Source organism: Falco naumanni, chromosome 2 (assembly GCF_017639655.2).
Source record: "Falco naumanni isolate bFalNau1 chromosome 2, bFalNau1.pat, whole genome shotgun sequence".
NCBI lineage: Eukaryota > Metazoa > Chordata > Aves > Falconiformes > Falconidae > Falco > Falco naumanni.
The window spans coordinates 542,335-553,592 of NC_054055.1; the positions used below are offsets into that span (position 1 = coordinate 542,335).

At 56.4% G+C, this 11,258-nt stretch overlaps 1 protein-coding gene across 4 annotated transcripts; it reads right to left on the reverse strand.

The window, feature by feature from the left end:
* Positions 1–4,293: 4,293 nt before the first annotated feature.
* Positions 4,294–10,415, reverse strand: WDR73 (WD repeat domain 73). Of its 4 annotated transcripts, none has more exons than XM_040584295.1 (8): positions 10,266–10,415; positions 10,100–10,167; positions 9,420–9,508; positions 8,599–8,687; positions 7,642–7,681; positions 6,661–6,847; positions 5,258–5,632; positions 4,294–4,686 (listed from the first exon to the last, which is right to left on the reverse strand). In XM_040584295.1, exons 1-8 carry the CDS (start codon positions 10,337–10,339, stop codon positions 4,457–4,459), a joined length of 1,152 nt encoding a protein of 383 aa, XP_040440229.1. In that variant the 5' UTR covers positions 10,340–10,415; the 3' UTR covers positions 4,294–4,456. The 4 variants fall into 4 exon arrangements, with proteins under 4 accessions (XP_040440229.1, XP_040440230.1, XP_040440228.1 ...); XM_040584296.1 differs by having other exon boundaries at positions 6,661–6,792; positions 7,614–7,681; positions 10,266–10,411; XM_040584294.1 differs by having other exon boundaries at positions 6,661–6,825; positions 7,614–7,681; positions 10,266–10,404.
* Between the last annotated feature and the right edge of the window lie 843 nt (positions 10,416–11,258).

Consider the following 11,258-nt stretch of genomic DNA (forward strand, 5'->3'; position numbering starts at 1 on the left):
GGAGAGCTGCCTGCCCAGGCACGACCCCCACAGTTTCCACCACCCCAGCACCCTGGTTGCTCTTAGCCAACACCTGAAACCTTGGTGGGTTGGGTGTGAAATGACTAATGCAGCTTCAGCCTGCCCTGCCTGGGCGCTCTGCCAGCAGAGAGAGACATCCAGGGCAAGGCACAGAACCAACGTGTCGCTCTCACGGCGGGCTATACCCTGCCCCCGAAACGCCGGTGGCTTTCCATCAGCTGAGACACCGTCCTAGCAGACCGGCACAGATGGACACGCAGCCACCGCAGCGGATCCCGCTCCTCCTGCCAAGGACCAGGGTGAGCAGCAGCACCTGCCCTGCTCACACCACTCTGCCGAGCCACCTCTTGGTTCTGAAAAAAAATGCGCGGCCACGCGGTACCCAGCGAGCACAGCGTACTAACGAGCTACTTATTAAACAAGTGGTGTCCAGTCAGGGTCCTGCCGAGGAGCTCCTCATAGCTGATGGTTGTGCCCTAAAGGCTGGCACTGCAGGGCACGATACGTCCGGGCGCCAGTGCCCACAAGCATGAAGAAGAGCAACCGCCACAGTGCTTATCATCAAAGCCAGCCTCTCGCAGCAGCCAGACAGCTGTAAATGCTGCGGACTCTCCGGTACTGTGCATTTGTACAGGAGGAACGACTTGCAGGGATGATGCTGAGAGCTGGGTACCAGGCCTGTGTCATCATCATGTGAGACAGGGCAATTTGGTTGCACCTCAGTGCAAATGGAGGTGTCCCAGCCTCTCCAGGAGCAGATGATGGTCCAGCTGCCAGGGGCACAAGCACACACAGGTACTGCCCTGTTAAACCCAGCAAGGCACGCCCGTGCCAATCTTCACCCAAGAATACAGCCCAGCAGCTTTAGAGAGCAACACAAGGCCATGAAGCAGAAGTCCCCAGTCCTTAAACACATTGCAGGCACCCTCTGAAAGCAGTGCTGGCAGCCGCGCTGCAAACATCGACCACTTCTCGGCCCCAGGTGTCACACAGAATAGTTGCATTAAGTTTGCCCCTGCTCCCACTGACCTCTGTTTGGGCACAGGAGAGGGTGCTCCTCCTTTCACCGTAGCTCCCTTGGTTGCTGCAGCACACAGCCTCACACTGCAGAATAAAACCCAGGCTCACACTTGGTTTGAAATCATGTCTTCCCAACAAGGGGGTGAGAAGGAGCCAGGGAGAGCAGTGAAGCATCTCCTCGGAAGGATGCAGCAATGCCTGCACATCTCCACACAAGTCCACAGCTCAAGCCTGGCGCTGCAGCAGGTGGGCATCCCAGGAGGGACAGCAAGGAGGGTGGAGCTGGTGCTGCAGTGAGCTTCTCATCGCCCCCGGGAGCAGGATGGACCAGGATGGACCAGGATATGGGTGTGTGTGAGCCAAGTAACCTCCCAATTTCCCAGCCTGAAATGGGGGACAGCCTCTCAGGGAAGAGCTGTGGCTTGTCCCCTCCCAGGCAAGGGAGGAGAAACCCAGAGCATGGCTTGCTCGGCTTGCTCGGGCCAACATCCACAGCACCGTTCTGGATCTGCTACCCGCTGGGAAACATCTCTCCAGCCCGGCGTGTCCAGCTCACTCGCTCTCCCCAGCTGCGATACCTTGCCCTGGGGTTAGATCAGAGAGGAAGACTCTGTGGCCAGCTTGCCTCAGCAAAGGCAAGGGTCCTGGAGAACCTTTCTGTGGTCCCAGGGAGAGCAGAGGTTGGACACATCCGCATCCAACGCAGCTGCAGGCTGCCCCTTGCCACGCTGATGCTGTTGGGGAAGGAGCCCATCCCTAAGTCGGGCCATCTCACGGGTGTTAGCATTTGCGCTGGGGGCTGGCAGAAACCATCCCAACCTTTCCCATCGAGGACAAATGTGGCTCCAGCAAAGCCAAAGTTCCCACAGCCACACAGCCAGACTCTCATCAAATATTCAAGCATCGCTAGAAGGTCCACATGGTACATTTCGGGGAGGAATGCCCTTACTGCCCTGTGTGAGTTCTCCAGTGCCACATCTAAGGGGACATCCCTCCTCTGTGCATAATCCCTTGCCTCAGCAGCTGCAAGTACTTAAGAGTTTTGGACATCTCCAGTCCCCTGTCAAATCTGGTTCAAGCTGGACAAGAAGGCTTAAGTTATTTTGCCAGGAAGGGGGAAGAGAGAAATTTAGATGAGGACAAACTGTGCTATTGCTTAAGCCCCAGTTCCCTGGAAAGTCAAGCAAGTTTGCTTCCCTGTCCTCTCTGCACCACCTGCATCGCCATGGGGTGTTGGGGGGTCAGGCCCAGCTCTGCTGCTTCTGCTTGTCAGGTCCTCCACCACGACCCTGCGAAGGAGATGGTGAGGGAGATGAAGCCTGGTTGCTGGGAAGGCTGCAGCAGTCTTCTCTCCTCCTCAGAGCCCACCTCCTCCAAGGCCAGACCCTCGCTCGGGTGGGTGTCTCTCTCTAAAGGCTGCATGTTGTGGAGGAGCCCAGAGGAGCTCCGGCAGTGGAGCCGTGCACCTCACTTTCTTGTGCTCCCTGGGGTGCTTGAGAAAAATGCCCTGAGCTTCAGGATCCCACTCTGGGAACCCTCCGTGTCCGTGTACCCATCAGCCACACACTACCCTTCCTGGGACTGTGCCTGGTCCCAACCTTGGGTCAAAAAAGCCACCTCCTAAACTGGTGAACTTGGAGGTCTCAGTGCAGGGGAAGGGCACGCTGTGCTCTCCCACAGCAGGGACAGGCTCAGTGGCAGATGCAGAGAGCCTGGAAAGCCAGGAGCTCTCCTAGCTGTCCCTCACTGGGGCAGAAATCCTCCCAGGCCCCTGGCCAGAACCCAGTCACATCAGTTTGACGTTGGCACAGCTGGACTTGCTTTGCTGGGGACCCTCCAGGGGTGGAAAGGAAGACCAGGTATTCCTGCAGGAGTGCTCAGCTCCTCCTAGGATCGAACAGATTTTTCCTTCGCTGGTACATCAACTGCCGGTGGCGACACAGACCTACGGCTTCGGCTTCGGTGGGTAGCAAAGCATCAACCCCCCCCAGCCTCTGGCAGGAGACGCTCCCCTCCACACCCTGCCACATAGGCAGGGATAGTTTTGGGTACGGGGGGCAAGAGCCCACACGGCTTGTGCTGGGAGGAAAGCTGCGAGGTGAGCAGCAGGGAGCTTCCCCTGCTCCTGCGTGGATGGGAGGAGGTTTCAGCTCTAGCACCCGCAGGCAGACAGCTGTTGCCATGACACAGCGCAGTTCTGTACACCGCATTCCCAGCGCCAAGGTTTCCCCAGCCGCTTCAAACACAACCTTCACCCCAACTCACCCTGCACCAGCACCCGTCGCGCCCGTCCTCCACCCCAGCTTACACCCAGAGAAGCGGGGAGCCCTTTGCACCCCTTCTTGGAGGGAAGCAGAGCAGCAGTTCCCGAAATAACCTTGAAAAAGCACTTAGAAGCACGAGGGGACGGTGACCGTGGGGTGCTGGGATACGGAAGGGAGCGGGGGCAGCCTGGCGGGTCCCACGCGAGCATTTGCACCGCAGGATGGAGGCTGGCTGCTGCGCACGCAACCCCCAGTGCCAGAGCAAGCCAGGGTCCCCCGCTTTGCTGGTGAGCACCCCCTGCCAGCATCCCTCCCTTGCCCCGCTACCAGCCTCTGCCATGGCTCTCAACTCCCTTCCCCAGCTGCTCCACCAAACACGGCTTTCCACGTTCAGGATAAGGAGCAGACAGCTTTTTCCCCCCTCAAGTAACACCCTGGTAGCAGCGCAGGCAATGCAAGCCATTGCCTGGCTTCCTCAGGCCCAGGAAATCACATTAGCTCCATCAAGTTTAAACTTTCAGTTGGTGGGAAAAGAGCCAAAAAGATACCAACGCCTTTTCTTAGGCTGGGTGCTCTCCAGTTACACCGGGGGAGGACAAAGCTTGTAACAGGCTGGGGCTGAAAAAGGTGGTTCCTGTTCCTTTTTGAGGCTGCAAGCAGGCTGCGTTTGCACTGCAACTTCCTGAGCAGAGGCCGCTGCTCGTGGCACACACACGTGATGGAAGGCCAGCATCCTGTGGGGTGTAGAGCCTTCCCCTGGGTGCCTCGGGCCTGGAAGACAGCGGGTTAAATAAGCCACAGAATAGCCCATTTCCTCAAACCATGCTCGTGCTTTTTTGTCTGTTTCTTCTGAAAAGTATGGTGCAGACGTGACACGAGTCTATGAGAGAATGATGGCAGGGTGTTCTCGGCTAGCGGATGCAACCAGAGCTACAGGGCTGCTAACATGGTCACAGCTATCATTTGAAGGATGGTACACAGGAGAAGCAGTATCACAATCAAAACTTTTATTGTATTAACATAGCGTTTTACAGCTGCTTCTGTTCACTACAACCGTCTCAAAACAGCATCTGCATGCAAACAGACACCCCGCAGCCTACGCAAACCAGAACACACAGAGGAAACACCCCCCACCTCACCGAAAGTATCACCTACCCACACTCCCCAACCCAGTCCCAGACGTGCAGGGAACCGTCGCTTGCTGCCGACAGTAAAGTTCTTGGTTTCTGCGGATGCCAAGTGTGCACGGTGACCGGGGGAGGACCTCCGCTGCTGCCCAGTCTGCTGAATATGTGGCCTTTGTGAACAAAGATCGGTTCTGCTTCCTTGCCAGAGCTGTCCCAGCTCTGCGAGTTGTACACGTGCACGGTCCCATCAAAACCTTGAATAAAAGGGAATCAGAGAGACTGCAGCAGCAAATTGCTTTGCTCTAGTCCTACTGGGCTCCTGCTCACCTCCCAGCAGGGCTACTGAGACAGAAATGAGGACAAAGGCCCAGACTGAAAACCTGTGACAGGCAGAGCATCCAAGCCTCCGAGGAGCTTGTCTCAGCTAACAGCTGCTGGGGAGAACACAGGCCAGATCCAAAAAGCTTGCAGATTCACTAGTCTGAATTTGCAATGCTCCAGCCAAGAGGCAGACTTGCTGCCCAGATGGTCTTATCAGCACAGTATCGTGGCGGTCAGGCTGTCACTGGCACTATCAGGACAGTGTTTGCTAAGGGCTTGGGGTCTTTGTTCTCCAGGGGGGGAACTCCCCCCGGACCCACGCAGTCCCCTTCTGTAGTTGTTGGAGAGAGGTAGCTGCATAAATTAGCTTGCACCTCTGCTGGCTCCAGGGGCAGCACTGAACCACAGGGGTGTTTAAAGTAAGGTGGGGTGAATGGGGCACTTGATCTGAAATACAGATCAAAAAAGCATCCAGAAAAGGAGATCTCTGCCCAAAGCACATACCTGAAACAGCAAGGCAGCCTTCCAGCGCAGGAGCCCAGGAGACACAGAGGAACTCCGCATCTGAGCTGGGAGAGGGAACTCTGCACTTTACTGAGGCCAAGAACTCAGAGGTTTTTCTCACATCTGTTAGGGTGAGGTGCCCTCCGCTTGAGAGGCAAGCTACGGGCTGGGAGCTTGAGTCAGAGCCTTGAGGTTGGCGCCCGACTCCCATGCACCACTGCTCGCCACACGGCGCGGAGGGGACGGACACAGCCTCCAAGGGACTCTGCGGCTGCCGAATGTCGGCCAGGCACAGTTGCCCCTTGGCACAACAGAGGAGCAACGTGTTGCAATCCAGAAAGGCCAGGCCGCCCAACTCCTCGTTGTTGCTGGAGGCTAGAAAAGAGAGACAGATCTCAGATGCCATGAGGAGCATTTCCCTGATTTCTCTGCTGCAATCTTGCCCGAGAAAGCAGATTTCCAGCCTTGTTCCTGGAAGTGGCTTTCAAGCAATGCTAAGTAGTTCTTCCAAAGAGCCAGCAGCAGACACTAACTGCCTGCTCGAGAATCGTCTCTGCGCAGGATCCACGCGGAGCAGGCACAGTCTGTACCCCTCCAAAGGTGATGTTAATACCCAGGCAGAGGAGACAGGCAGGCCCGCAACTAACACTGGCTCTGTTGGAGCGGGACCCGTCATGGACCAGAGCTCTGACAAGCAAATGCCTCCAGCACTACCCTTCAGCAGCGGGAGTCACAAGAGTCCCTGCAGCACAGGGACACAGCACAGCAGTGACAAACAGACCTTCCTTTTGCTCAGTGCGCTGCATTACAGCCACTGGACGCATACACAGACATTTTTCTCACCAAAGGATGAGATGTGTGGGCACCGAGCCTTACTGTGGAGGTGAAGGCAGATGTCTTCAAGGACCCCCAATAAACCAGATTTGGATTAACCACCTCGAGGTCAGGCAGGGCTGGTTTAACAAGGCTGGCATGATCCCTCCTCCCACCCACCCAAACAGATTGCAGAGTAACATAGAGTTTGCTCAGTAACAAATCAATGCCAGATTTCAACAGCCCCAAGTGATGTGACTCTGCACCTCCCCTGTTTGGGACAACATACACAGCAGCCCTCTGCTAACCCAGTTCTTGGCACTGAAACCACCTGCGCTGCTCTGGTAGGGCCCAGATCTGGGGCAGAAGCCTCAGAAGTCACTGTCATGGGAGTAGTGAGAAGCTGGAGATTGACAGAAGCATTGTAGCCTTTTTCCTCAAGACAATGTACTTTCCGCAAATATCTTTGTACCCTTTGTCACGTGTCTGAAAGTACCCACCCAGCGAAACGTTTGCCACTGGAGCAGTTACCCTTGCTTTACCCAAACCCTAACTTTTCAAAAATCAGATATTAGACTTGGTTTAAGTACCTGCCATGTAGACATTTTTCCTTGATTCAACCTCTGTAATTTGGACGCTGTTGAGTCTTGAGCCGTGAAGGACCCACGGGGCTCTGGCCGAAATGGTTGCAATTTTAGCCCAAGGTTGTCCAGTGCTATTTTCTGTAGGTATGGTGCTTACAGATTTAATAACATCTATTTGAAAGAGATGTAAGCGCTGTAAAACACATCAGGAGTCAAGTAATCCACAAGACTAAGCTGTTTCACAAAGACTCCTCGCAAAGCTAAAAGCGACCTACTAAACCAGTAAGAAATCCAATTATGACTAACCCCTTCTCCGGAATAAACCCACTGTTTCTAGCACATCCAGCCAGGACTGACAACAAACCGTTTAAAATCTAGCAAAATGCATGGAAAGTTGTGAATCAAGATGTTTATTTTCAATGAAGAATAAGAAAACTTCTAATAACATTTTGCACTTCCTTTCTGGTGGTTTCAAAGTATTTCACAATTAGTAGATGAAGCAACGGCAATCCTTTTCTAGAAGCAAGCAGACATAGGCTTGGAGAAGTGAGGTGGTTCATGGTATATCCATACATGGTGACGTATGGAGCTATTTTATTTCTAACCCTTGGAGATACTAAGGGAACATTGTGCCAACTGGATGGTTAGGGATTTTGTTTGCATAACTAAGAGCTCACAAATAAGTGGAAAAACACCATGACAGGCCTAAACCTACTTAATTCCCTTACGAGGTTTGTGCTGTCAAGTCCACATCTTTCCAAGCCACCAGACTCGGTGTAGACCCTTTGTCTCATGCCCTTCTCCAGCCCCTGCCACACAAGGGCAGTCACTCAGGATGTCAGTAAACGGGACTGGCACTCCTCTCCTCATTTTACATCCAGGAAGAAGGGGAAGCTAGAGATGCTTGATGCAAAGAGCACATTGAGAAACTACTCAAGCTCAGAAACATGTTCCCTTACCAGAGTTCTCTGCTGATACCTGCCATACCTGGAGGGATCTGTCTGGTGGGCCACTTGTCACCAGCAAGCTGAGGAAACAAAAAGAACCCCACAAAACTCTTCATGAGCAGAGAACAGCCTTTTCTCTCTGGCCTGGGACAAACTGGTCTGCTGTTCCTTCTGTGCTCAGGAGCTCCTGCCTCTGCTCACAGCCCAGAAGAGACCTTAAGGACCGTGATCCCAGAACTCCTCATGCCAGGGTGCTTTACTCAGCCCATGCAAACACAGTCCCAGGCAATGGTATTTAATTAGCACACTTTCCGAAAGCACTAGACTAAGAACAGCACAAAGAGCGCCAAAGTAGCAACAGGGGCTTGTGTAGGAGGAGAGCACTGGAGGAGTGAAATGAATCAGTCAGAGGAAGCGTATTTGCTTGGTCTACAATCCACAGCAGGCAAAACCCCTTCAAACTTGCATGTGCAGGGACTAACAGAGAGGTGGCAACAGCCACTAGTATCCCGATCTGCTGAGCACCTCCACGCAGTGCCAAATGCAGAAGGGATGGAAAAAGCAGATCAAGAAAACTACACGTGCCCTCATTGCTCAGAAGTGGAGCAGGGAGGGATCCCTGGTGAGCCAGCATCTACGTCACCAGCCCCTGCAGCTTGCTTCTAGAAGAAGCTGAGGATTCAAGGTATCCAGCAGCAGCTTCAGTTTCCCTGCCATCTACCCCACAAGGCGCACTGCTGTGGCTTCCAGTATTGCAGCAGCGGGGTGCATTCTGTTTTGCTGATAGATGGCTCCTCTCCAAACGCCAAGACAGAGTTCTGGGAGGACCACTACACGTCACTGGCCAGCAGTTCCTCACCCAGACTAATGCTGCTCTTGGAGCTGGCAGGATTGAGCAGCTGCATTGGGAAAAGGCAAGCAAAAGGAGCTCTCTCTCAGGGGACAAGCCCCTTCACCATCTCCAATATGCCCTGGAAGGACCATGTTATGGCCGTACCTGGTGTCTGGCACAAACTTCAGGCTGTACACTGGGCGGTTTGAAAATCCACCACATTCCACCTTGAAATCTCTCTCTGGACACAGGCCCTAGAAATCAGGGGCAAAGTCATTTCTTCACACTTAATAGTGCAGAACTTGGTGTGGTTGGTTACCATGAAAAAAAAGACAGACACACAAGGCACACTCTCACTTGGTAAAGCTCTGCCTGTCCAGTAATGCCTATTTCAACAGAAGTGATAGGATTGAAGGATCCCAGAATAGTTAGAAGGGGGAGAAAAAAAAAACCAACCCACTGGGGAAAGCTCCTGCCAAGAGCTCTGCCTGGGTTTGTTGCCATCTGTGCATGTCTGGCTCAGGAGCTTTCTGCTCACCCAGTGACTAAACAACACCTTCTGCTTTAGTGTAGAGGTCACCCACCCAAGGGCCAACCTCACTGGTCAGCAGCATGGTCCCTCAGGCTCGGGTGCCTCAGCAAGTCCCTTCTTCATTTGCCTTCGTGTCCTCATCTGTCCTACTTCCACACAAAATGCTTTCATTCACACATTTGGAGATGGAAGTTTTCACAGCACAATCTGCCTGCAGCGTAGCAGAATTACATGACTGGACTGCCCAACCTGTACTGCTTTATCTGGACAGCAGCCAGGTGACTTATGTGCCTTACCTTTCAACCAAAGCTGCTCAAAACCTGGCCAAGCCCTTGTCAGAGCAACAGAAACCAGAAACAGTTTGTGAAGCCCAGCACAACTGTAGCTTGGTCTCTAAAGACACCAGGTCAAGGAGGACAGAGAGGTCTGGTGCCACCCTGGCTGCAACACCCACCTGGGTCTTCTTCGCCTGCAGTGTTGGCGGTGGGAGCAGCTGCAGGATCTCGTTCCCACCAGACTGTCCATACCCAGCTACACAGACACCTTGGGGTTGGGCATGAAGAACCAGGGACATGATAAGAGATACCCTCCCCCCCTCCAAACCTGGCCCCTCCCTCAGACAGACTCTGGAGTTACAGAATCAGAGAGTTTGGTTGGAAGGGACCTTCAAGACCACCCGGTCCCACCCGCTGCCAGGGGCAGGGCCCCCTCCCCCCAGCCCAGGCTGCTCCCAGCCCCGTCCAGCCTGGCCTTGAGCCCTGCCAGGGATGGGGCACCCACAGCTGCTCTGGGCAGCCTGGGCCAGCGCCTCGCCGCCCTCACGGGGAAGGGTTTCTTCCTCATGTCCAACCTAAATCTCCCTTCTTTATCGTACAGCCCATCCCGAACTTTGGAACAGACCCAGAGCTCCAGCCCAGGCCGAACCCCAGTGCAGCCCCCGCTTCTCGACCCCGCTTCTGGGGCCCGGGCCCTAACCCTGCCCCCGCGGCCTGGCCCGGCGCCCGGCCTGCCTCCTCCCCACGGCTGGGCCCAGCCCGCCCCAGCCCCTTGCCCCTCTTCCCTCCCCGGTGCCCCGGCCCGACCCCTCGCCGCCCTCAGCACCGCCGGGCCCGGCGCCGCCCGCCCCGCACTCACGGTTCCCCCGGGCCCATTCAATAAGGCGGGTGGGCGCCTGGAGCTCGAAGGTGTGCAGGTCCCCGTACCTGCGGGACAAGGAACGAGGGAGGTTGGCGGGGCGGGGACCGGGGGTCCGGAGCAGGGGGACCGGGGGGCTGGAGCAGGGGGACCGGGGCTCCCTCACAGGCGCAGGGACTGCAGCAGCCACTCTTCCGCCGCCGCCGCCTCCTCCTCCTCCCCGGCGCCCCCCGCCTCCATAGCAACGGCCGCCCGCCCGGGGCGCCTCTGACGTTACGGGCGGCGCACAGCAGTGACGCTCCGGGCCGGCGCGCGGCTCCCAGCCGGTCGCGGCCGGTTGGAGCCGGTGGCTGTGAGGGAACGGCGGGCGGTGCCGCCGCCCAGAGGGAAAACCGCGGGGCCCGGGGGGGAACCGCGTTACTCCTGCGCGGCCGCCCCTGAGGGGGGTGGGGGCGTGGCCGCGGCCTGCGGGCCATGGATCCGCCCGGGCAGCGCGGCACCCTGCGGGGCGGCGCAGGGCCCTGCGGCCTGGCCGGTGTCAGCAGCAGCGTGGCCAGCAGGGCCAGGCAGTGCCCGTCCCCCTGTGCTGGGCCCTGGTGCGGCCGCCCCTCGAGCCCTGGGCTCAGCGTTGGGCCCCTCACCCCCAGACAGACCCGGAGGGGCTGGAGCGTGTCCAGAGCCGGGCAGGGGCTGGGGAAGGGGCTGGGGGAGCTGGGGGGGGCTCAGCCCGGAGAACAGGGGGCTCAGGGGGGCCCTTCTGGCTCCCTACAGCTGCCTGGCAGGAGGCTGCAGCGAGGGGGGTCGGTCTCTGCTCCCAAGGAACCAGCGGCAGGACAGGAGGGAACGGCCTCCAGCCGCACCAGGGCAGGTTCAGGGTGGGCACGGGGAGAAATGTCTTCCCCGACAGGGTGGCCAAGCGCTGGCACAGGCTGCCCGGGGACGGGGTGCGGGCACCGTCCATGGGGGGGTTCAAAAGGTGCCCGTTGCTCTGTAGTGGGCTCATTGCTTGGTGCACACCACCAATTAATGCACTGAATCGAGGTATTTCAATTGCAAAGTAGGGAGCTAGGGGGTAACCCTCAAATGCCTAGCTAGCCCCTTGATTGCCAAAACCTTACACTGTTTCTACATTGGTTGCAAGTTACACAACTCTCATTAC